Here is a 25,221-nt window from a genome sequence, read left to right on the forward strand (position 1 = left end):
TGCAGTTTACGTTCCCAGAACCTTCAAGTACTACTTAGTACCCATGTTCCAAAGTGCTCCCCTTCCTCTCATACACAAACAAAGCATAAGCGGTGCTTCCTGCTCTCTCGGTGACATTGCTTGCCCCAATCCCTTGCAATTGTTCTGATCCTGCTAACTGCCCTGTAGCTATTGAGATTATCATAAAGTGTTTTGCTTCCTAAATCCTCTGTTAGAACGATCATCAAACTCCTCCAAGCCTGAACGCTCCTCAAGTGGCTCCTACCTTCATTTATGCCCCCATTAGACTTCTTGCCTGGTGTTAATTTACACTGTTCGTATGACTAAAAACTTTTGACTCTCACCACATTGCCTGAAGGGGCTAAGTAGACTGGCAGAGAGGTGTAGCTTTAGGAATAAATACAGAGGCAAGGATTTGACAAACCTCTGCAAGAGGCAGTAGAGTACTTAATTTGAGAAAAAGATTATTCACAGCTTTAAATGAAATAAAGAATTCAAAGTGTCCATCTCGTACACAGAGGCACACACACAAAAAACCAAAGGGGGCTGGGGGTGGGGCAGGTATTCCTAATTCACTGAGGATCTTCCCCTTTGCCTAGTGGATTGAATACAGCTACATCTCGCTCTCAGGACACCTTTTGAAACTGGTTCAAAAACTGCCACCTGTCTGGCTAGTTGGTATCTTAGGGGTGATTCTGCACCAGAAATTTTGCAGGAGACTCATCACACATCCTATCCTCTTCAAAAGCATATTCTGATTTTGCACTGCCACCCATTTCACTCTTGTAGCATCTTGATCCCAGCCTCACCAAGCAGCACTGACAACCAGCCCAACAGTCCTTGCTGGGCATTCTCTGAAGAGAAAGAATGCACAACTTTGTTATCATATTCAGCTCCACAATGCAAAATCCATAAACTATGTTTTTTTTACTCAAATTTGGATGTGTGCCCCTGCACAAGTACTTAATGAAGAGCTCCAAACTGACCTACACACTAGCCAGTGATGAACGTTGCTGCATTTGCAGGGGACTGCAGGGCTCTCAAGTCACTTCTAAAGAAAGATTTGTGCCATCCTACAGCAGTCTTTAGGTTTGATAGCAGAGGTAGAAGAGGAAGAAGAGGAATCTATTCTGTGAGGTATACCTCACTCTCTGCTGTGGCTTTGTCACCTCCCTGAACGGCAAATTAATACATGCTTTGTGCTCCTTTGAATTGGCACCAAACAGACTACAGTTCAAGCCCTGGGAAACAGGGCAATGAAGAGGATCCTGTTGTAGCCAGGATGCACTGCTGGCCGCTGACAAAATCAACCACTTTCCATCAGGCACTTGTGCAATAGTTGTTACTACAGTCATTGTCATGGATCTGTAATTAGGTTTTGTTAGCAGAGCAGCAGGAGATCAAAACGGAGTATGGTATAATGGCAGTTTAAAGTTAGCCTGGACTCAGTCCCCTCCTTCAGAGGTCAGGGCCTTCGCAAACACACCTCTTGCTGAAGTCTGCCAATTTTCACACATCATCTCTCTGCCACGCACAAGCCCAACACTGCAGCCAGAGAGTGAAATCAAGCGCTTTGAGTTATTCTGCTTTTCAGTTTTCGAAGTTCCACAGAGTCTCATCTAAGTAACTGTGTCTTTGAAAATTGTGTTTATTCAGACGTGTTTTGTCAGAAACTGTTCTCTTGAGAAATGGTAACGCTTTGTGTTAAGTATAGTATGTGCTGAATGGATGTGTCTTCCTCTGTAAGCATTCCCATTTATTTATAGTTTCTGCCTAAAGAATATAAGGTCAGACAGAGAAGTGGTACTGTCCAAATTAGTGAAGATTTGGCTGTTGTGAAATTCATACTAACATTAAAATGAGTCTTTGAAAGTAATACAATATGCATGAGATTTCTGGGAAATGTTATACATATGCACGTAGACGGGAAACACATCCTAAAACCAGCTCATCTCATTACACGATTGGTGGAATTAACCTCCTTACAGCTGGTGCTGTAATAAAGAGTGCTTGCTTTGTAAAACTCCAAAATGAGCATTAGTTTATTTGCTGGTATATTTGGTATCCCAGGCCACAGATCTTTCCCTACTGTGGCATCCGAAACTGCACGCAGTGCTCAAGGTGAGGCCACACCAGGGCAGAGGAGAGAGGGACAATCACCTCTCTTGACCAGCTGGCAATGCTGTGCTTGATGCACCCCAGGACACAGTTGGCCCTCTTGGCTGCCAGGGCTCACTGCTGGCTGCTGTTCCACTCACCATCGACCAGAACCCCCAAAATGCCTTTCTGCAGGGCTGCTCCCTGGAGATCACAACATTTGCTGCAGGAATTAGAAGATGAATTTAGATTACTGATCACGTTACATTTGGCATAAACCTCTGTACGATAAAACTTTCTGCAACATTGGCGTGCTGGCTTTATTTTTACACTAACAGAAAACTTAAGTGAGAATTCAAAGAGCTGTTTGACCAGGGTTTGCTTCCAGCCAAATGCAAGGCAAATCCCCAAGCTATTGCAAACCCCCAAAACAACAGAATTTCTATTAAATAATCTCTAATAATTATTTTTTTGCAGTAGCAAACTCAAACGTCTTACCATGTGCAAACCCAAGAAGCAGAAAGGTTCCCCTCAGAGTCCCAGCACTTTCACAAAGCATTCATAGGAGTGGATTTTATTGCAGTGAAAACACAACGAGCAGTTACAGCCTTGCCACTTTATTTTTAAACACAGTGAAAGACTGGGCACCCACAGCACAGGCTTGGGGATCCCAAACTACTGCCTCGGGCTACACAAAACCGCCCGAGCCCTCCCTGACCGCCCAAGTCCTCCCGTCTCCCGAATGTCCTGCTCCTCAGGCTCTGCTCAGCCCTTTCCCCGACAAGCTCCGCACAAGCTCTAGCCCAGCGACCACCAAAGGAGACGCACATTCCGGGACCGAAAGGGCAGCGGGAGGGAGGGAGGGAGGGAAGGGAAGAGAGAGAGGGAGGGAAGGGAAGAGAGAGAGGGAGGGAGGGAGGGAGGAAGGGAAGAAAGAGGAGGAAGAGGGAGGAAGGGAGGGAGGAAGGGAGGGAGGGAAGGGAAGAGAGGGAGAGAGGAAAGAGGAGGAAGAGGGAGGAAGGGAGGGAGGAAGGGAGGGAGGGAGGAAGGAAGGGAGGGAGGGAGGAAGGAAGGGAGGGAGGGAGGGAGGAAAGAGGAGGAGGGAGGAAGGGAAGGAAGGAGGGAGGGAGGGAGGAAAGAGGAGGAGGGAGGAAGGGAGGGAGGGAAGGGAAGAGGGAGGGAGGAAAGGAGGGAGGGAGGGAGGAAGGAAAGAGGAGGGAGGAAGGGAGGGAGGGAAGGGAAGAGAGGGAGGGAGGGAGGGAGGAAAGAGGAGGAGGAGGGAGGAAAGGAGGGAGGAAAGGAGGGAGGAAAGGAGGGAGGAAGGGAGGGAGGAAGGGAGGGAGGGAGGGAGGGAGGGAGGGAGGAAGGGAGGGAGGAAGGGAGGGGGAGAGGAAAGAGGAGGAGGAGGGAGGGAGGGAGGGAAGGGAAGAGAGAGAGGGAGGGAGGGAAGGGAAGAGAGAGAGGGAGGGAGGGAAGGGAAGAGAGAGAGGGAGGGAGGGAAGGGAAGAGAGAGAGGGAGGGAGGGAGGAAAGAAGAGGAGGAGGAGGGAGGGAGGGAGGGAGACGGAGCGACGCAGCCCCTCACAGCGGCCCCGCCGGCACCGGCCGCCGACAGCGCACCCGCCCGCCACCACGTGGCGAGAGCGCGTGCAGATTGGCGGCGGGACCGCGCATGCGCAGAGGGGCAGGGAAGAGACGGGAGGGTGGGGCAGTGCTGCGCATGCGCAGAGGGTCCGCGCAGCGCCTGGCGGGGAGCGTGGGGCGGGGTCGCGCATGCGCAGTGGGACACGGAATGGGGAGGGAAAACGCGTGCGTAGCGGGGCGAAGAGGATTGCGCATGCGCAGTGGGTCGAGGCGGCGGGTGTAGTGCGCACACGCTGTAGGGTGAAGAGCGGGGCGGGGCCGCGCATGCGCAGTGGGACGACGAGCGGAGCGCCCTGAGCATACGCAGCGAGGCGGGCAGCGGGCGGGGCGGCGCATGCGCGGAGGGGAAGGAGGAGGCCGTGCGGGTGGGAAAATGTCAGCGCAGGGGGATTGCGAGTTCCTGGTGAAGCGGGCGCGGGAGCTGGTGCCGGGGGACCTGTGGGCGGCCAAGGCCTGGCTCATCACGGCGCGAAGCCTCTACCCCGCCGACTTCAACATTCAGGTGTGCGCCGGGGCGAGGGGGCGGGAGCCTCGGCAAATGGCGGCGCGGGGCGGCGGTTGCCGTGGTGACGCGGACCCGGAAGCGCCGGCGGCCGCGGAATCGGTCCGGTGTGAGCCGTGCGGCTGCCGGGGGAGGACACGGGCCTGACCCAAGCCCTGCTCCCTTCCCTCCCCGAGCCCCGCTGCCAGCGGTGCCCGGCCTCTCAGTGTCATTAAAAATGCAGTGGCAATCTTGTAATTGCTCAGTGTGTTTAACTGCAATAAAATCTAGTGTGAATGCTTTGTGAAAGAGGTGAAAGTGCTGGGGTTTTAATAACTGAGGGGAAGGGCCTTTTCTGCTTGTTGGGTTTGCAAACGATGATACATCTGGGTTTGCTGCTACAAAAAATAACTACCTAATAGAGATTTAATAGAGATTCTGTTGCCTTTGGGTTTTGCAATAGCTTAGGGGGTTGTATTGCATTTGACTGGAAGCAAACCCTGGTCAAAGAGCTCTTTGAATTCTCACTTAAGTTTTCTGTTAGTGTGAAAATAAAGCCAGCACGCCAATATTGCAGAAAGTTTTATCGTACAGAGGTTTATGCCAAATGTAACGTGATTAGTAATCTAAACTCAGCTCCTAATTTCTACAGCAAATGTTGCAATCTCGAGTTAGAGGCTGGAGAGCAACCATGTGGAAAGGGATCTGGGGTTCTGGTCAACGGTGAGTGGAACAGCAGCCAGCAGTGAGCCCTGGCAGCCAAGAGGGCCAACTGTGTCCTGGGGTGCATCAAGCACAGCATTGCCAGCTGGTCAAGAGAGCCTCTCTCCTCTGCCCTGGTGTGGCCTCACCTTGAGCACTGCGTGCAGTTTCGGATGCCACAGTATAAAAAGGATATCAAGCTACTGGAGAGTGTCTGTAGGAAGGCCACAAAGTTGGACAAGGGTTTAAAGGGAAGCTGTATGAAGAGTGGCTGAGGTCACTTGGTCTGCTCAGCCTGGAGAAGAGGAAACGGAGCGGGGCCTTCCAGCTTCCTCACAAGGGGAGGAGGAGCAGGAGCAGATCTCTTCTGTCTGGAGACCAATGATAGAAATTAAAGGAGTGGCAGGACGATGTGCCAGGGGAGTTTTAGGTTGGATATTACAGAAAGGTTCTCCACCCAGAGAGTGATGGAGCACTGGAACAGCTCCCTGGGGATGCAATTGTGGCGCCAAGCCTGGTAATACTCATGAAGCTTCCAACTTGAGACATTCTGTGATTCTATTAAACCTTTACTTTTCTGTTATTCAGACTGCTGTGGCAAATTGGGGACAGTTTTTTAGAGTGGAAGGAGTGATCTGGTTCATAAATGTATTTAAGAAAGCTGAAGTTCTGTTCTTCCATCTTACAGTATGAGATGTACACAATTGAGAGGAATGCTGAAAGGACAGCGTCTGCGGGCAGGCTGCTCTACGACATGTAAGTCATCAGAGCTGGAACTCTACAATTATGCCAGGTGTTTGTTTCCATAAATGTCAGAGTTTCCAAAGCTATGGTCTGAATGCTTTTGGAAACCAGTGTGGATAAATTAAACAGAAAAGGTGTTATTAATTAAACAGTAAAAAGAAAGGTTTTCTTTTCCTGTGCTTGTGCACATTCTTCATAGGAAGGTTTTGTCTTGGAAATAGATTTTGGGATCACTGTGCAGTCCTTGCTTCAAACTTTATTACAGGTTTGTGAATTTTCCAGACCAACCTGCTGTATGGAGGGAGATAAGCGTTATTACATCAGCATTAAGGAATGATTCACAGGACAAGCAGACACAGTTTTTAAGAGGTAAGTGTTCTCTTCAGCAAATAGGGAGAGTCCTTAAGGAATCTAAAGATAAGCCCTCTGGTTACGTATGTAGTGTGGTGAGTAAATGTCAGTCTTTTCTAACTTTGCTTGTGGTCTGCGGATTTTTTTTGCTCAGTTCAGCTTTAGAGACTTCATTCAGTGTGTTAAGCTTAGGAAACTCAAAGGGACATGAGAAGCCGATTCCCATTGTTTTGTCTATGATATGGGTAGACCAGGTGTGCAGAACAACAAGCACTTAAAGAAGAGTTTCCATATGGAATAAGAGAAATGGGACTTAGGAATCGTCATCCCACTGATTGCAGAGGACAATGAATGATCATAAAAATGGGGCAAATTCGTACCTGTGAAGTGAGGGTTGTGACAGCGAGCAGTGACCAGAAGGGCTTGGCATTCACTCATGGCAACCACAGGCAGTCTTGAAAGCAGGTTTTACGCTAGGCAGATCATAATCTGCTGTTTGAACGTGGGCTTCAGAAGCTCTGAGAATAAGCAGTGTGTAACTCTGCATACAGGCCACGCCAATTAAGGAAACGTTTGCTTTCTGATGGGGTGTATTTTTTAGAGAAACTACATGAAACTTACAGGGATAACATGTTAGTTTCTTTTTGGTGTCTCATTAGAAGTTTAAATTGAAGAAAACTACCCTTTCATAATGAAGGTATTAATTGTAGAAGTGGAATGTAAGTAATTAACATTAAGAAATTAACATTCTTGAAAAAGCATCTTAAAATGGTATTAGGATTTTCAGTACTCCACTCATTAGCAGTCTAACTTGTTAATTCAAGTTCTGTGCACCCAAATAAACACAGAGAAATATTCGTATGGTCTTCTCTGAAAGAAACAGCCTTTTTTTTTCCAGGCATAGCTATTAAAAAGCAGAACAAAGTATAATGAAATCTCTTTCACTCTACATGGCAAAGTGATGTTGACTGATTTTTTTACCCTTTGTCAGTCACATTTACAATTCACTCATAGCAAGTTAAACATTGTAAATTTTTTTTTAAGGATTATTTGAAACCCTTCCTGGCCGGGTCCAGTGTGAAATGCTACTGAAGGCCACAGAGCAGTGTTTTAACACATTAGAAAGGGCAGAAATGCTGCTGCTACTTCTGCGACGCTTCCCAGAGACTGTGGTGCAACATGGGGTAAGAGAAGCGAAGCTCATAGAAACTTCTCTGGATATTGACATTATTTTTCTTAAGATTTTGCTGAAATGTATTTTCCTTTGCCTGTTGAGAGGATGAGTCTTTTTATTCATGTATAATTGCGGCTAATAGTTAAGATTGTTGTATCGTGAGGTTAGCACCAGGAAAGAATTCGGCATAAAACAAATGCAAGCAAATAAAACTATTTTTTGTTTTGTAAATGTGAAGACTATTCCATGCTTTTTGAAAAAGCAGACTAGCACCAAAAAGAGCGTAGAGGAGTTTTATAGTCTAAGAAAGAATATTGCTTCAGCTTTTTGCCAGTAAACTCTCATTACTTCGAGGCTATGAGTAGACTCTGACAAGCAGCGTGTTTGCTTTGACTTACAAAACTATAGCTGGAGCTCTTTAAATGAAGACCTGCTTTATTTAATTACAGTTTAAGGGCAGTTTAGAAATAGTTTAAAGACTACAAAAGCTGATAGTTTTGACTTAAACTAACATATTCTAGCTCATACTAACATCAGACAAAGTGTATAGTTGCTACAACTCAGGTGACAAGCTGCAGCTTTAAGGCCTTGGTATTTCCACGGCTTTCACCTGTCTGTGCCCATCCATACCAACAGAGTTGCATGCACACAATTTTACTTGTGGTCTTGGTTTTGCTATCTTCTGGCTTTGCTTTTCCCTTGCTGTTAAGTAGGGATAGTTTAACCATGTATTTAGAGGCTAGCGCATGTAGTTGGCATGTAGTGAATTGCTACTCACACATCCACTGAATTATTGTTCAACTCCATTGAATCATAGTTCAAAAAGTTTCTAAAACCAGTGGTCCAGTGTTTTATTTTCACCTCTCCTTACACAGGTAGGCCTTGGAGAAACATTATTAGATGCTGAAAGTATTGAAGACCAAGAATCCCCAGTGAATTGTTTTAGAAAATTATTTGGTAAGAAAATGTTAATGTTCCTGTTTTATTATACAGCTTTTTCATACTGCAAGATTCTGAGTTCAGTAAACTGCTTTCAACATACTAAGATGAGAAAACTGCTTTAGTCAGAAGAGGCTCAGGCCACATTAGGCAAGGCTGACCACCATATGGTTCAAACTGATACCGCAGTCATTCATTTGAGGTTTGTTGTGATCGTTTGTGATGTATGGTCAAGCAGAGATGGAGGCTTACATTGCTGATTGAGAAACTTTGCTTAGAACAAACAGAACAAAAACACCCCACAAACCTAAAAGATTTTTTTGTTTGTTTTATATTTTAGTTTGTGACGTTCTTCCTCTAATAATCAACAACCCTGATGTTCGTCTTCCTGCCAGCTTGTTATATAAATATCTGAATAAAGCAGCAGAATTTTATATTAACTATGTAACTAGATCTGCACAAACAGAAAGCCAATATCAAGGTAAGAATATCTTTATAAAATTAACCTTTCTTACAATGCGTTTTAGTATTACTGAAGTTAATGCCCATAAATGAAGAATGCATTACTTTTATGTAATGCATCCCTTAGACAAGGTTTAATAGCAGTATTTGATGTTTCTTAGCTCTTTGATAGCAAAATACTTCATGATGCTTCTTTTACTTAGTTGTGATGCTTATGTGATGCTCCCTGTTAGCCTTCTCAGTGAAGAAGGGATACCCTGAAGCTCCAATGTACATTTTTACATGCTTCCTTATTGAAAATAAATAATTTGTTTGATTTCTTTATGAAGAGAAAAATGTGCTCGTTTTCCTAGGTTCACAAGATTCCTCTGATATTATGTCTCCAAGCAAGCGTAGCTCTCAGAAATATGTAATAGATGGTCTCACAGAAAAATCATCCCAGATTACAGATCCTTGGGAGAGGCTATTTAAAATATTGTCTGTGGTGGGAATGAGATGTGAATGGCAAATGGATAAGGGAAGAAGGTGAGAAAAGCGTACTTTTTTTGCTGTTTCTTATGAAGGAGACTTTGTATTTTTAGTTCTTAAGAAGATGGGTTGAAGAAAGATTTTAACATGAGGACATTTTGTGTAAATGTAGCTTTTCTTTCAAGACTGTACAATGTAAAGCAAAAACATGGATCCATGACCACTTTCAAATTAGTCTCTAAATTAAATCTTTTGATGAAAGTCGTGCATAAGAACTATGGTGCTATGGGGTACCATTCCCTGGATGCCTCAGCAAAGAGAAAACTTTCAGTGAAGTTTCTCTGGCAGGCATTCCCAGCCTCCACTGACTTGCAGCTGGGGGATTTCCTCAGCCAAAACATTAAGGTTTTCAGTATTCACTATGCATTCTTTCCTTTAGTTTTGGAGTCTGTGTAAATGTCACATTTTGAATTCTTGTCTCTCTTCCTCAGAAGTTTTGGTGATATTTTGCATCGCATGAAAGACCTCTGCAGATACATCAGCAACTTTGATAGTGATGCACATGCTAAATACAAGAACCAAGTCGTGTATTCCACAATGTTGGTCTTCTTTAAAAACGCATTCCAGTATGTCAGCAACATCCAGCCATCACTCTTTCAAGGTTAGTTTCTAATGTTTCAACTTCCGTAAAGAGCTCTTTGTGATTTCATTGGTAATGTCTGAGGGATCTTTACTCATTGGTCTTATGAAACAAAGTGAGTGGATCTTTTTAAAAAAATCTCTCAAGCTATTGCTCTTAGCAGGAGAATTGGTTCACGACAACTACTGCGGGGGATCAGACCAAAGATCAGTCTAAGTTAGCATCAGGGTTCCAGCCTTGGCCAGCAGTAGTTAGTTGGCTAGCAAAGAGAAGAGTAACAGAGCAGATGTTATGTGAAACATTGCTTAGAACACCTTGAATTGCTTCTTCAGAGGTTGACTGGACTTTTCAGGAATGGTCTGGAAGCTGAAGGAAGTTCTTTAACACCCAGTTTGTTTAGAATTTATTGAAATAAACAGCATGATAGAGGGGGATTTTCAGCTCTTAATAGTGTGCATTTCCTGCTTGAGAATTCCTTGCAACAATAACAATCGTCCCCATAGGTAATTAGTACTTATTAACACTACAATTATTGATTCATGTTAAAATTACGATTTTAATTCTGTGTGTTGTGTTCATAAATTTCATCACAGTTTCCTGCATGGAGTGAATGATTGTGCAATGAAACACTTCAATACAAATGATGGGTTAAACAGCTTTATAGAAAGTTGGATCAGTAGATAAGTAAGCTCAGAAGACAAATGAGATGGCAACTTGTACGCGAAGAACATGTAGTCACTTTAACAAATCCTGTAACTAATTGAGTCAAATTTTTTGTTCTGTCCAGAGAAAAGAATAGTAATGGTGGGGCAGTGAGATTCTTTAGCTGGGCATGTACTTTTAGCTGCTTGATTCTGAGTTGAGGGAGAAAGGAAGTAAAGCACTGGTGACAGTGTTTCTTTCCAAGTTCTACAGTTGAGCTCGTGTTTTCAGATTGAACCACCAAAAAAATAATGTACATTGAGACAACAGAGCGCAGTCCCTTCCATGCAGTATTTCTGGTACTCTCTGCCATTTCTTGAGCTCTGGAAAATATTTCCAAGACATTTTTTACTCATTTCTGTCTTAGCATTAACATCCAGTGGTATTTACTGCCTTTCATACCCTTTCTATCATTAGAGTATTTCCCCCCTTCTCTTTGGAGGGCTTGTTGTAGAAATCTAGAATCCTATGTATTTTGGAAGTGTAGTGGTGAGGAAAAAAGCTGTTTCCTCCTTAATTCAGTAGATCTGAGCATGAATCTTTGACTCTCTTTTCCTATGCATGGACTTGCAAGAAATCTCTCGAGAGAAAACTTCTCAGTTCATTTATCTGACATAATTCATACCTGCCTTGCTGGAGACTTGAAAACTGAATGAGGCAGTTCATACCTCTCATAACATTCAGGCTGCCTGCAGGCTTGACAGGAGTTGCTATTTGGGTTGATGCTTTTAGGGGTTTATTTGTAACACTCTGAGCTAGAAATCAATTAAAAAATCTGTAAGCTTAGATTCTAGAGCTCAGTTAGACTGAAAAGTGAGACTCCACCTGGAGTACTGCGTTCAGCTCTGGGGTCCCCAACAAGAGAAAGACATGGACCTGTTGGAGCAAGTCCAGAGGAGGACCACAAAGGTGGTCAGAAGACTGGAGCGCCTCCCATATGAGGACAGGCTGAGAGGGTTGGGCTTGTTTACAGAAGAGAAGGCTCTGGGCAGACCTTATTGCAGCTGTGCAGTACCTAAAGGGGGCCTACAGAAAAGCTGGAGAGTGACTATTTATAATGGTGTGTAGTGATAGGTTGAGGGGTAATGGCTTTAAACTGAATGAGAGTAGAATTAGTTTAGATAAAAAGGAGAAATTCTTTATGATGAGGGTAGTGAGGCAGTGGCACAAGTTGCCCAGAGAAGTTGTGCCTGCACCATCACTGGAGGTGTTCAAGGCCAGGGTGGATGAGGCTTTGAGGAACCTGATCCAGTGGGAGGTGTCCCTGCCTATGGCAGGGAGGTTGGAACTGGGTGATCTGTGAAGTCCTTTCACAACCAAACCATTCTATTAAAAATGCAACATTGCTGTTTGGATGGCTGTGTAACTTCCAGTAATGTAAGAGAAGGTTTGCAGCCCGCATCAAGGCCGAAGTTAGGTTTTGCTTTGTTCTAGGACTGGAGATTTTGATATAAAGGCTACAAACCCTTACTTGCCTACTACTGTGAAGAGAACATTTCTCTGGAAAGCAAAGCATTTAACTGGTATTCATTCAAACCAGAGTGAGTAGAAGAAAAACCCACTTTTTTCTCCTCAGGTGTTACAAGTAGGCAGCTCTTGAGATTCTAGGGATAAAACTCTTTCAGTTTCCCAGTTGTGGTACTTCCCTATTTGTTTCTCATGGATGCTGTTTTCTACATTATGATTTGGCTCTGTTTTCAGTTTACACGGGTTATATTCCAACACAGTGGAGTACATGATGGTACAGGAGAAGTGATTTTAATGTGCTGTACCCTTTGTGTAGGGGACATTTCAATGGTGGTATTCAGTTTGAACCTAATCAAAAGAGATAAAGTTATTTGTTAAGCATGCCAGGTTAGTTGTTTCCTTTAACTTTAACTTCTGTTGTAGTGGGCTCCTTACAGATCACTTTTGAGTAGTGGGAAAAGCTTAATATAGATTCTTTTATGTCAGCCAATCAAATTATTTGTCTTGTATTAAGCTCTTAAATTAGTTCTTTGCAGTTATGAATGAAGCCTCAGCGTCAAATCTTTCCGCGAATAGTAGAAATGTGCATACTGTAAATACCTGTCTGCACTACTGTCTTGTCTGGTGAAGGTTTCAAAAAGGGAAAACAGGTTAATGGATTTCCCCTTTTGTTTATAATTCTCTTTGTCTGAGCCTTGCACATCTATATACATCATTGTGCAACAGGAGAAAATGTTTTCAGAAAGAAAGCTTTCTCAGTAGTGGCCATGGACCAATATTGTGATATGAGATTAAGAAGTGTTGTTCCTAGTTTAAATCTAATGAAATTTAAGCACTGAGATCTGAAATACCAGGTGCCAGGTCCCACAGGATATTTTGTGACACCAGTGGAAGTAGAAATTTTGTCTTCTGTAGTTCAAAATGGGACTTCTTCTAGAGGCTTTGGGGAGTGATGATGGGTTTTGGGGAGTCAATTGAAGGTTTTATTCTGTACCCTGAAATCAGTGAGGGCAAAGCTGACACCAAGTGATCGTCTTGGGGAAATCTTGTGATGCAATACACTCACTTCTTTGAAGCATCATTACCTGTCAGCTTATTGCTTTGGTTTCTCATAAGAATGGCTTGAGAATACTGCTGTGCTTTGCCATGTTAGTGGTGGTTAACTTCAGAGCTATTTGTACCTGTTGAGTAGTTCTGCTTGTAAAAAAGCAAATAATGAGTGATGAGAGAACACTTGCAGCCTGAGTATGAGAAAAGGATTCAGAAATATTCTGAAGCTCTCAAGCAAACTTTTGTGACATCTAGTAAATGCTTTCTGACCTTTACTGCAAGGCTGCTTTGAGAAAACCTTAGCTTTGCCAACATAGTTTAAGCTTATGTAGCTTAATCCACTTAAGTTCAGAAGGTTTTCTTTAGCATTATAATAATTACCTTGAAGGAAACAAAACCAGTTTGATATAGGCCTTTCAGATCAGTTTAGAGCAATCTTAAATTAATTTGTCTTTAAATCCAGGTCCAAATGCTCCAAACCAAGTCCCATTGGTCCTTCTTGAGGATGTAACCAACGTCTATGGTGATACAGATATTGATCGTAACAAACACATACACAAGAAGAGGAAACTTGCTGAAGGAAGAGAAAAAACAATGGTAACTTGTCTAGACTTTTCCTTTTACTAATAAGAATGGCATTGGTACTCGAAATTAGACAATACTGGTTTTGACACAGATGTAACAGGCATCTTTTTAGAGTTATCTTAGCGTAACTGGTATGACCAGGGTAGTATGGTATAGTATGACTGTAATTTGCAAACAGATTTTTTTGGCTAAAGCTAGCAAGAATAAAACCATTTTTGTAGCAATTGCTGAAGACCAATATGTGCTAATGTGAATGCTTTAATTTGAAATAGTTCAGCAGAAGCTGTTGAAAATGGCAGCTATAGCAGTCAGATGTTCTACAGCTAAACCTCCAAATTAATTGACTTTTCATGATTGGAAGTGTGACTACATCAATCTTTTTAATAGTAGAAAACCACTACTTTCTAGAATTTCTCTGCTAGTACAAGTACATGCTGATACAAAAATTACATTTCCTTTGCTTTATGCCACTGTTGGCTTAAATTGAATGATGAAGTCTAAAGTATGTACATACTTCAATCTAGCTGAACCTCAGGGCTGATTGTGTTTAACAGAACACATTCTTTTGGGATACTGTTTGTCACGCTGTACCACTGAATTTCTTTGTAGCAAAACAGATTGTTCTATTAAAACAAGCTAAGCAAAAAGACATTTAAAGCCATTTAAGCTAGGACATTGGTATCTCCAGTACAGCATTGTTTTCTTGTGTTCAGTGAATGTTCTGTGACTTTAGAGTCCTTTGAAATAACTATAAAATAATACAAAAAAAAGTGGATAATTTTGTTTTATACTGACCCTTAAGCAGAGCTCAGATGATGAGGATCCTTCTGGGAAGGCACGAAGTCGCCATATTACAATAAACAAGGCAGATCTTGCAAACTCTATTGAAGTATTAGAGAGCTTTAAACTGGCAAGAGAGAGCTGGGAGCTGCTCTGTTCTCTGGAATCACTCGACAAAGGTAAGGCTAACTGTAGGCAGAGTTGCATTTAGGCCTCATTGCTGTCTGTAGAAGTCACTTTACTGTTGTTAAAATAGAATACTTGTCATTGTGAATCCTTAAAGTTGAATTTACTTTGGGTCCTGAGTACTTTTGATCAAAATTCCAATAAGAATCTTAATCAGTTGTTGCATTTCTAAATATTTTATTCCTGGATTTCATTTCATTCTTCATGCCTCTTTGTTTATTCACCCCTACTTCTCTTGGGAGCAGCTTTTACTGAAGGACCATTTGCTTAGTAGTAGTGCAGATAATACTTGGTGAGGCTGTGATGCTAATGACTGCTATAGTTCATGCTTAAGATGTGTCTTTACTGTGTTTCTCCATTTCTGATAATACCTGGTGTGATAATCTTGAAAATCTCTCTTCTGAAAAGCTGGCTGCTTTTAGATGGGTTGGACATGGGGAAAGAGAAATATTATCAAAATATGATTGTATAGAAGAGAGTATCCTGTATTTGAAAGATTTTACACTTGTACTGGTTTGGTTTTCCATTTTTAAATTCGGTTAATTTTTTTCTGGATAATTGGTTTTCAACCCGAAGCTGTGAAATGTTCTTTTTTTTTTCCATATTTCTTCTCTAACCGCTTTGCAGAGTTCACCAGAATTTGTTTGTCGTGGAAGACAGAGACATGGCTTTGGTTGAGAATCTTTCTTACAGACATGATCATCTACCAGGTAAAAAAAAAAAAGTAAAAACTAGTAAAAATGACACCATTTTGTTGCTCTTCCTTCAAGTTCTGAGTAGCCAGTTTGACTACTTTTACTGTCTACTGATTTTAGCCTTTAAAGCATGACCCTTTTTGGGATGGAATCACACCATCCTTACTACAGATTAGGTTCCCTACTTAGGATATTCCTGTCTCAATAGCTGTTTGTTGTGTCCAGCTAGTTTTGGCATATGGAAAAGACATCTCCATTAGCATTTTTTATCTGTAGATTTATATAGCGTTATGGAAGAAAAGTGTTTTTTAGTCATATGTCAGTGCATTCTATTAGAACACAGAGAGAAGAATTTTCAAACAGAAGTAGATGAAAGTTAAAACTTGTCATTCTCCTCAGAAATTGGGCTGACTGTACTTATATCAAATATCATCTGTAGAACAAAGCTTATTCTATTGCCTTTTTCATTTGAGGGTCTTTTATTTTTGCCTGCACTTGTACCTGAACGAGGGCTATTAAAAACTTTATATTGGTCTAAACAAAGTAATGATTAACGCTGAAGAGAATGATTATTTGTTTCAGTTATAAATGTGATCTAGTAAATAGGCTTTTTAAAACAGCATTCTGTTTGTCTTCTTACTGCCTGGCAAGTGATCAGTCCACATTCCTGTACGCAGCACATCACTGGAAAGTGTTTTGCTGGATTAAAATTTTGAGGCCTGGTTACTTGGACACACTCTGTTTTGAAAGCTTTCTAGTAGGGACTTTTTATTTCTGCCTTTCTACCCACTATATACAGAAGACCCTAACCCTTCTTTTATCTTTTTTTAAAGGGGCAGTACAAAAAAGCAATTAGCAGCCTACATCACTTGGCAGCTCTTCAGGGCTCTCACTCTCCACAGCAAATTACAGGACAAGGATCATTAGAAAATCAGAGAGCACTAATCCAGTTAGCAACATGCCACTTTGCCCTTGGAGAGTATCGGGTATGTACAGCATTCCACACACTGGTCCTTCATCATGTGGCCCTGTGGTTCTCATTTGTCGTCTTCTTTTGAATTTTCCTGTTAGCCTGTTTTCAACAGGGTATCAAATATAAGCAAGGGTCTGCTGAAAAAAATCCATGCTTCACAGGGCACTTCCTAGCACATTAACCGACTGTTCATTAGCTTCTCTCCTATATAGTGTCCTTGGTAGTTATGATTTGGGGGGTTTACTTAAGACTTTTCCATAGCTACAGGTGTTTGAGTTGTCTATAAATGTAACCTTAAATTTTAATTCCACAACTTTACTGAAACAGTTTTAAATATTGAAGGAAAATTCTTAGGTATAGGCTTTATGTGGCAGGGGAAAGAAAAAGTTTATAGACAAGAAACTTCTGTGATCATCTTAGAAAAGAATTAGTTATCAGTTAACAGACTGAAGGGGCTTCAAAACAGTATTGTCTGGCCTGAGCACTGAGCTTGCTTTACCTTTGGAATACATCTTTTGTGGTTTTAATATTACAGGAGCACATCGTGGTCTGAGGTCAGTCAGCGTCAGCACTAAAAATAAAGGCTGAGTCTCTCAGTATTTAACATCATCTTAATACTAGTGGACAAGTCTTTTTGTCCCTTCCAGTTTACTACTTTTTCATTAGAAATGTATGTGATCATGTGTTCCCCCAGGCCTCCTACTGTCTCTAGGAAATAGCATTAAATATTCATTGCACTTCTGTCATGCTGTCAGAGTGACATTTTCCTTTCTGTTTTTACTATAGACAGAAGAAACTTTCAAAAGCTGTTCAAATAATTCATTTGAAAACTTAATCCTTCAAAATAAAGTAGTTTTTGATTGCAGTTGTATTGATCTTACGCTCTTTAAATTAAGAATGCCAATACATATTTTATCACAATTAAAATGACTTATGTTGGCTCTCAGAGATTGTGTAATGCCAGCTGCATCTTTTTGCTTAGCCAAACTAAGTTATGCATTAAATATATTCACGTTCTAGCAGACTTTCATGATTGTTTCTTTTTTCTTTTGTAGTGTCTGAAATTTTTAAGCATCATTAACATATCTGAATTTTAAGAACTTGTAATTTAGATTTAGCATTATCACGTGTCTTTTCTTTTTGTAGCAAACATGCGAAAAAGTGCTTGACCTCATGTGCTGTATTTTACTTCCAATACAAGAAGGAGGTAAAGTACAAGAGGAGCAACCTAAAGTAAAGTCTAAATTCAGGAAAGGTACGGAGTTGCTACTACCCTTAATTCGGTGTCAGCTGAGTTTTAGTTCGTGCATTTCACTTGAGTATATAATTATCTTTTTGTATTACTAAAACGGAGGAAGTTCTTTATCCCCTCTTGGTTTTGTGAGTGGTTTTCCTGCTGGTACCTATTAAAGCCTATCAATGACAAACCCTTACAACAGGAAAAGGGAACTAAAAGAGAACTAAAAAAAAGAGAACTAAAGAAAAGTTTCAAAATGTGTTACTTCACCTTTTGAGTTATTTATAATTTACCTTCAAAGTTTTCCTTCCTACCTGAGATTTGGCAATTATGGATTCCTTTTGCTCCATTCTAATTTCTTTCAAACTTAGATAATCATGAGACCCCTAAAGAAGTGTACGATAAACTGTTCTGTTGCAGGGTCTGATTTGAAGCTTTGGCCATGTACCAGCAGAGCTATCATGCCTTACTGCCTCCATCTACTATTAGCTTGTTTCAAGGTAAGCTATAGTCAAGGCTGTAAGTTGTCTCATGTCTCTAATGCTTAGTTTATGTATCTGGGGTCCTGAAACTGCATGGCCTTATCCCAGTGGTGTGACTGGGTGTGAAGGGCTGTGCCTCAAAGTTCTTTTCACCTAAATGGATTTGTGGAGGCTCTTAGGAGGGAGCAGGGTGGGAGGAATGTTGGTGGAAGAAGGTTTGTTCTCTCTTTTTTCTCCTCTATTCATTGTGGTTTGGGGCAGAGGAGATAGAATTAATCTTAAAATATTTTTGTCTGTATGCAGACTTACCTTATAGGTCAACAGAGAGAATTTGGTATTTTGGCTGGAAATTTCCAGCCTATTTTAAATGTATAAATTGGGGCAGAACAAATTACACTTCTACAGAATTTCTTTTGTATTTGCACAGATATAAGTGATGTGAATCATGTGTATTTATAAAAACAACATGCGTTTCCTGATTGTCTCATGTCATTTTTTCCCCTGAAGCTCAGAGCTTTCACAGACAGCAGAGATGACATGGCCCTGGGCCACGTAGTTGTTCTGCTTCAGCATGAATGGCCGAGGGGTGAGAACTTGTTCCTGAAAGCTATCAACAAAATCTGCCAACAAGGAAACTTCCAGTATGAGAATTTTTTCAACTATGTCACAAGTATCCTTTCTCTAACCAAGAACGTCTTTCACATACAAAACTGTGTGCTGGGGTGTGGAAAAAGCTGTTAAAATAGTTTCGGCTCTCTCGTGAATCATATTCTGTTAGTTATTTTATATCATGCAAGCCTCTTGTAATACGTGGCAGTGCCCAATGGACTATAAATCTGCCTCCTGTCACCTGCTCTGGCACCTGAGAGTATCCTAAGTACATCACAGTTCAGAAAATCAGCAGCCAGTCAGGCTGCTCGTTTAAGTGATGGCTGCCTTTTCAGTAAGATAGATAGGGTGTTAAACTACAAGGTTGTTAACTAAAATGATGACGTGACATCTGTGCTTCAGAGTTGAATGATTTTGGCTGTTGTTTATGAAATGCTTCCTGTGAGTAAGATTTTTGGGTTAAGTAAGATAATGAGCTATGTCAAAGTCTGTGCAAAGCTTGTCTGATTTCTGTGTTCAGATATCTGACATGCTTTGATCACCTTACATGCACGTGGACAGTTTAGTGTTTAACCGAAATAGACATCCAGCTGTCGTCCCCAGCTTAAGGAGCTCTGGTGTTAAGGGAGTTAAAAAAAAGGAGAAAGCCTAAATAAGGGACCAAAATAGAAAACTGAAAAAGGTCACACGTGCCACCATGGTGCCACTTCCTTCAACCCCAGCCTTAGTATGCACTGCTTTGATAACCTGCAATGTAGGAGAAGGAAGTAAAAACAACCATGGAATTTGTTTGGAGAGATGAGCTTTCTTTACCTCTGACTGATTGTACATATGAAGAAATGGAGAAAGAAAAGAAATTGACCGATGTGTGTACATTGCACTTTAAAAAAGCCATTTCTCCTGAATTTGTGGAGGATTAGGAATACATGCTGTGATCTTCTTTGTCACTTTTAAGAATTGAGATACCTTTGTAGCTGTTCATTTTGAGTGTTCTTTCAGCAATGTGGCTTCAGATGGGAGGGATAAGAAGAAATGTTCTCTGTCATTTTTTTCCCTACTCAAATCTTTAACGTTTTCTTCAGATATTGATATGTTGGAGGAATTTGCTTATTTAAGAACACAGGAAGGAGGGAAAATTCATCTGGAACTGCTGCCAAATCAAGCAATGTTGATCAAGTAAGGATAAAAAAGCATTTACTGTTTTCCTTGGGAAAAAAAAAGGGAGTGTGTTCTGGTTGTCTTTGCTTTCATGCTCCTGGATAGTAAGTTTGTCATCTCTTTGAGTTTAAATTTAAGGTCTTGGCTAAGGAGTTCAAACAAGGCTGTGAGTTTCTTTTTCTGAATCATTTGCTGATCTGCAAATTCTTTTTTGAGGTTCTTCAACTTTAAACTCCTGCTTTTACTGAACTTTATTCTAATTGTGGCCTTTGCTTTAGAATGATTCATATGACAGTGATTGCAGCATTGCTCTTTCTACCAGACACTTGCACTTTGCGGGAATTCTTTAAATAATTAGGCTCGTGTGCAAGGTGGGTTAATAATTTTGCTGAGCAGTAATGCTGAACAGAAAGCACTATTTATTGTAAACATAAGTTAAATTATGCTCCAGATAAACTCTAATAAGCTTTCTTTCAGAATTAGCAAGTCATCTCTTGCTATGTACTGAACAAGCTTATTCTGCTTATCTTATTACAAGATGCTGAAGGAAATTAATAATTTGGATTAATTTCCTAGGTGTTCTTAGGTTTGAGTCAAGACTGAACAAGTATCTGCTGCAGGGTTTTAGTAGCAGAATGTTTTGGAATATCCAAGTTGTTTATTAGAATTTTTGGTATTTGGCATTTTAAGAGGGGAACTATTGAAGTTTGTTGAGATTCCAGTTTGGGGCGGTTTATTCCAGCTATTCACTAACTAGAAATGGGCTAAAGTTTTCAAAAAATGGGAGCCTGACGTTAGACAGCTGGATCCAAATTTGGACTAGTAAATAGATTTTCCAGAGTTCCAGGTAATGAACACACAAAAAAAGACATACTAGGTATAATTAAAAAAAAATACAAAAAGAAGAAATAGAAAAGTTTAATTATGTGACAGAGAATTTTCATTTTTAAGCTCTAGATTATCAAACTCTTACCCTTGCTGTATATCACTGCTTTTGAACAGCTATATTGAAACAGGAATCGGAGTGTGTTGTACTACATGTGGTGTTAAGTAACAAGCTTTGTCAGCAAGAGGACTTAGCACTGAAGACTATGCCTGGTAACTTCTTAGCTGCTGTCTCAAGTCAGTTGCAATAGTTCAGCGCTATTTCTCCGTGTCAGGCTTTTGTTTTGATTGGCGTGGTAGCTGTTACTTGCCATTCTGACCCCACCAGTCAGGAAGCAGGTAGAGAACAGTGTTTCTAGCAAGAAAAAATTCTCTCATTGACCTCCTTTTGACCAGTGTTATCTTTCCTGATGGAAATGCTTATAGAAGAGAGGTCTGCTTCTTTGTGCTAATGAAGCCAAAATGGTCAAATATCCTGTCCAGCTGGAAAAGCTGTCTTTTGTGTGGTTGAGGTATGTAGGACAGAAACCACTTAATCTGAGAACAAATGGGAGGGAGAGTACTGGGTGTAGTCCACTGATCAGAGGTGACTTCTGCTCCCATGGTATCCCAGGTATTTTTTTTAGCTGGACTGGCTGTGAGACACAGGGACGGCGCTGACCTCAGCAGCACTGGTCAGCTCACAGCCTCCCCCAGCTAGGGTTTTGGATAAAGAGTGCCGTAATAGCCCTGTTTCCTGGGACAGTGGTTGGGAGGCTGCAGATCTGCAGGTTGGCTCTCATCTTTCACAACTGTTGCCAGTTCTGGTTGCATGAGCTGCGGCTCCATCCTCCCAGTCGTTAGCCAAGGCCACTCAGACGCTGTTCCATCGTGTGCAGGAAGACACTGCGAGTTCGACATAGGAGCCCAGTTGCACCTTTGCTGGATCTTTCTTCAGCATAAATATATGTAGCAATCCTGCATCTTAACTGATGGGAAATGTGTTACAGATATTTTATATATTTTATAAGTACAGCTCTTTGTTTCATGACTTATAGGACATTTTCTCCCCAGGTTAATTCCATGTTCTTCCAGTACTGTTCCATAGTACTTTTTTCTGAATCCAGGAAAGCAAACTGCAATGTAGTTTTCAAAAGCCAAAGTAAGATCGTGGTAGCCTGCAGACTTATAATTGGGCCCTGCAAAACTCTTGAAGAATTATCTCATTTGATTGAATAATTCTTGTGAATATTTTATTTCAGGTTATTGTAGCTGTATTGTAGCATTCTTGTACTACTAGAACATCTCATCTTTATCTGACTTCTATAAGCATAGCTCTCCATCCATATTCATTAATAAATTACAGATACTAACCAAAATGCCCATGTGTGAGATCTGACGGTAGGTATGTAGGTGCGAGTCTTGCTTCTCTGCCCCCTTATTAGTATCTGTGAGGGCGAGTGACGCACTCAGTGCTTGGATGTCCAGTAAGATTGAGATGATGTTTTGAGAGACTTAGGTTAAGAAAGTAGACCTGTTCTTTATATACAAAATTTCTCATCTCTCCTTAGCGGGGGGGGACTGGATTTGCTCTAGGCTGGATGTGTGAGGTTATTATCTTGTGTTATAGAAAACACGGAGATAAGACTTGACAGAGAAAATAAACTGTCTTTCAGCTGAGACACCTTTTGGTGGCTAGTTCACGTGGCCCTGGTCATAAATGGGAGGTTGGTCTGAGTGGGCATTTGTGCTCTGATTGTGTCATCCGTTAAAAAACATTGTTGTATTTAGTCTGAATTTGAAAAAGTGAAAGAAACCGCCTGTGGGCTACTGCAAAGATACTTAGGCAACCTGTAACAAACATTGTCATGTACTCAACTTGGCCAGTACCTGCTGTGCATGCACGCTGCTTGGGCTCAGCAGCAAATCCCTTAACTCCAAGCTGTGGGCTCTCCTCATTCGCTGACACGCTCTTGCCAGCTCTGCAGGGAAGCTACAGTATCTGCAGTGCTCCTCTGATTTACTTTTCTGATTGACACGCTTCCTAGGAAGAGCTACCACAGCTCATCATAGTACAGCTGCAAATTGGTTTTGCACCTACCGCTGTCCTTTCTCCTGGTGTACCTGTCCAAAAATACATATGTAGATTTAGACCACAGTTGTAGAACAGCCCTGCAATGAAACCTGAGGATATTTGCATGTCTGATGCTGTTAGGGTCCTGCGCCCCTTCGGCTGCTCAGTGGTCAGTACTGCTATGTGGTCTCACCCGAGTTGCTCCTTTTTCTGGAGAGTTGTTTTACGCTGGAGGGGGAGTTGGTGTGTGGGTGTTTGAATGCTGCTGTTTGCTGTTTTTTAAAGGACTTCTAGCCCTCCCCTGGGGTTACTGCAGCAGGAATTCATACCTGTGCTACAGCCCAGCATACAGACTGCCGACAGGTACCAAGTGGAAAAACCCTGCTCATAGTGTGCTGTGTTTTGTCAACATGTTTTACTGCCCATGGTTTTCAGCAATTTGTTACTTGATATTTATATTTTTTTTTCTCCATTTGTGCCTACATTGCCTGGCAAACCATGTTGTTCTATTATAACATTTATTTTTCTTTTTCCCATAAGTTGCCAGTATCTGTGTCTTTTCAACTTAATAATCGCTGTTGAATTTAAACAAAAATGTAGAAATTCCCCCTAATTATACCAATGTTCAAACACTTACTAGCAAGATTATAACTCTTTTTCAAGATACTGGTTACTGGATCTGTTTGCAGCTACTTTTCTTCATTTAGGAATTCTATTTTTTAGCTGCAACATGATGCATATCTTCAAAAGTACTGCTGGTTTTCTCAGTAGCTGTAGGTTGCATATTCTCCTTTAGGTTGTAACTTACCAGAGCCCTTGGCTGCAAGCAATGTTTAAGACAGTAAAAATGGAAAACTGGGCTTATCCCATAACCTCTGAATACGCTGGAGTATTTTCAGTGCAGTTTCACTTCACTCAGCCTACCTCATCAGTGAACTGCCTAGTGGTCTCCAGGCTAGTCTCTTCTTTGCCTTTTCCACACGTCACAGGGGTCTGCTCTTTTGGCAGAGAAGTCTGTTTTCAAATACTGGACTTGCTGATTTAAGTGAAGGTGGGGGGGTATAGTGTTGGTGAGGGTGATTTCCAGACTGTTCCCTTTCTTGTTTCTGGCATCTCTGGATTGGCATAGATGCCCTCACCCTTTATTTTTTATTTTCTCTGTCTTCCAGTGCGCTTGCTAGGTTCAGTCCAGCTCTTCCCTTCTTACCCATAACTTGGGACTTGTCTCACTGTTAGCATTATGCTTTACTCTAGGGCTCTCAGTTCAGGGCTTATCTTTTGCTTCCCTTCCCAAGTATGTAGATGTTACAAATTCCTGACCTTAAACAGTTCTGGACCAGTGCAGTAAAATGTACTGCTTTGGCACTGGAGAACTTTAAGGACAAGATTTAGACACCGAGTGCTACAGGTCAGCGTGAGGACGAAGAACTGTTTATAAAAACGACCTTTACCAGGGCCAAGCTTCCCAGCCAGCACTGCAGTGGTTTGCTTAGTAGCTGGACCTTTGTTCTGTTTGAAAACAAGTCCTGAACTTCTGCTCAGAATCAATGCAAACCCTGCCCAGTGTCCAGCATCTCCCTAAGAGCTGGCTTCTACTCATGAAGACTTGCAGCCTGCCTTAATTTGAGCTTTGTGTTGGCCTGTGAAGTAATCACTGCACCTTTCGTTAGTCAAGGAGTTAGTGGTGTTAATTAGTCAAAGACTATACAGCTCCTTTCTGCACTTTCCTGCTGGTACAAGATACCCTCTGCTCTTTATGGTGGCAGACATCTCTCCCCTTCCAGAGAAAGCAGGTTCATCTTTTCACTCTTCTTTCAACTCCAAACATTTATAGAAGGGATTACAAGGAGGAAGTGGCCTAGGCAGCAAAGGTAGAGAAAAAAAAAATTCCCTTCCTCAAGCAAGAAGAATTCTGCATGTGCTGGCTTAAAAGAACAGATTTTCCTCTTAACCAGGACTGCAACATTTCACACACCCCTAGTCATAATCAAAGCAGGGGGAGCATAAATTTCTATGGAACTTTTAACTGTTTAAAGACTTGTTTTTAAAAAACAGCATAGCATGGGCTCTTTGGCTCTCTGTATCTAAACTGGAGTATGGACAATAGATACATAGTAAGCGATATGCAGCACCTTTTACATTACTGTAGTGCACCAAATAACCGTTATTTGATTTTGTCTGTCTCTCTCTTCTTCATGGCTTAAGGCATCATACAGTCACCCGGGGTATAACTAAAGGAGTGAAAGAAGATTTCCGCCTGGCCATGGAGCGCCAGGTCTCACGCTGTGGGGAAAATCTCATGGTGGTCTTACATAGGTTCTGCATTAATGAGAAAATCCTGCTGCTTCAGACTCTTACTTGAATGGACTGGATCACGATTCATGGTCTCTTACAGAGACAGGAAAGCTCTTGAGTGTGTGAACAGCAGCACAGCAGTGGAAAACAACTTGTCCAGGAAGTCAAAGTTCCCTATGACTTACAGCTTCGGTAATACACAGTCTCTACTCAGTGTTGTTCACCACTTAGTAAAACTTTATAAATAAAACTTTGTTTATGAAGCCTGTAACGTCCAATTTGCTTTGGGTTTTTTTTCCACTGCGTTATACTAATGTGTGCATCTTAGTTCTTTCTGTCTTTATACATACACAGAGAATGTAG

The 25,221-nt window shown here is 41.6% G+C and overlaps 1 protein-coding gene across 5 annotated transcripts; it reads left to right on the forward strand.

Annotated features, from left to right (window-relative positions):
* The first annotated feature begins 4,089 nt into the window (after positions 1 to 4,089).
* INTS10 (integrator complex subunit 10) lies at positions 4,090 to 25,136 on the forward strand. 5 transcript variants are annotated; one of them, XM_069855486.1, is made up of 18 exons: positions 4,090 to 4,242; positions 5,612 to 5,679; positions 5,933 to 6,036; positions 7,063 to 7,202; positions 8,068 to 8,149; positions 8,472 to 8,612; positions 8,947 to 9,118; positions 9,553 to 9,722; positions 13,384 to 13,517; positions 14,308 to 14,464; positions 15,099 to 15,181; positions 16,000 to 16,152; positions 17,286 to 17,394; positions 17,797 to 17,876; positions 18,366 to 18,528; positions 19,550 to 19,643; positions 22,849 to 22,926; positions 24,769 to 25,136. In XM_069855486.1, the coding sequence occupies exons 1-18, from the start codon at positions 4,114 to 4,116 to the stop codon at positions 24,923 to 24,925; spliced, it is 2,214 nt and encodes a 737-aa protein (XP_069711587.1). In that variant the 5' UTR covers positions 4,090 to 4,113; the 3' UTR covers positions 24,926 to 25,136. The 5 variants fall into 5 exon arrangements, with proteins under 5 accessions (XP_069711587.1, XP_069711588.1, XP_069711589.1 ...); XM_069855487.1 differs by having other exon boundaries at positions 14,311 to 14,464; XM_069855488.1 differs by lacking the exon at positions 22,849 to 22,926.
* The last annotated feature ends 85 nt before the right edge of the window (positions 25,137 to 25,221 follow it).

Source organism: Phaenicophaeus curvirostris, chromosome 4, assembly GCF_032191515.1.
Source record: "Phaenicophaeus curvirostris isolate KB17595 chromosome 4, BPBGC_Pcur_1.0, whole genome shotgun sequence".
Classification (NCBI taxonomy): Eukaryota; Metazoa; Chordata; class Aves; order Cuculiformes; family Cuculidae; genus Phaenicophaeus; species Phaenicophaeus curvirostris.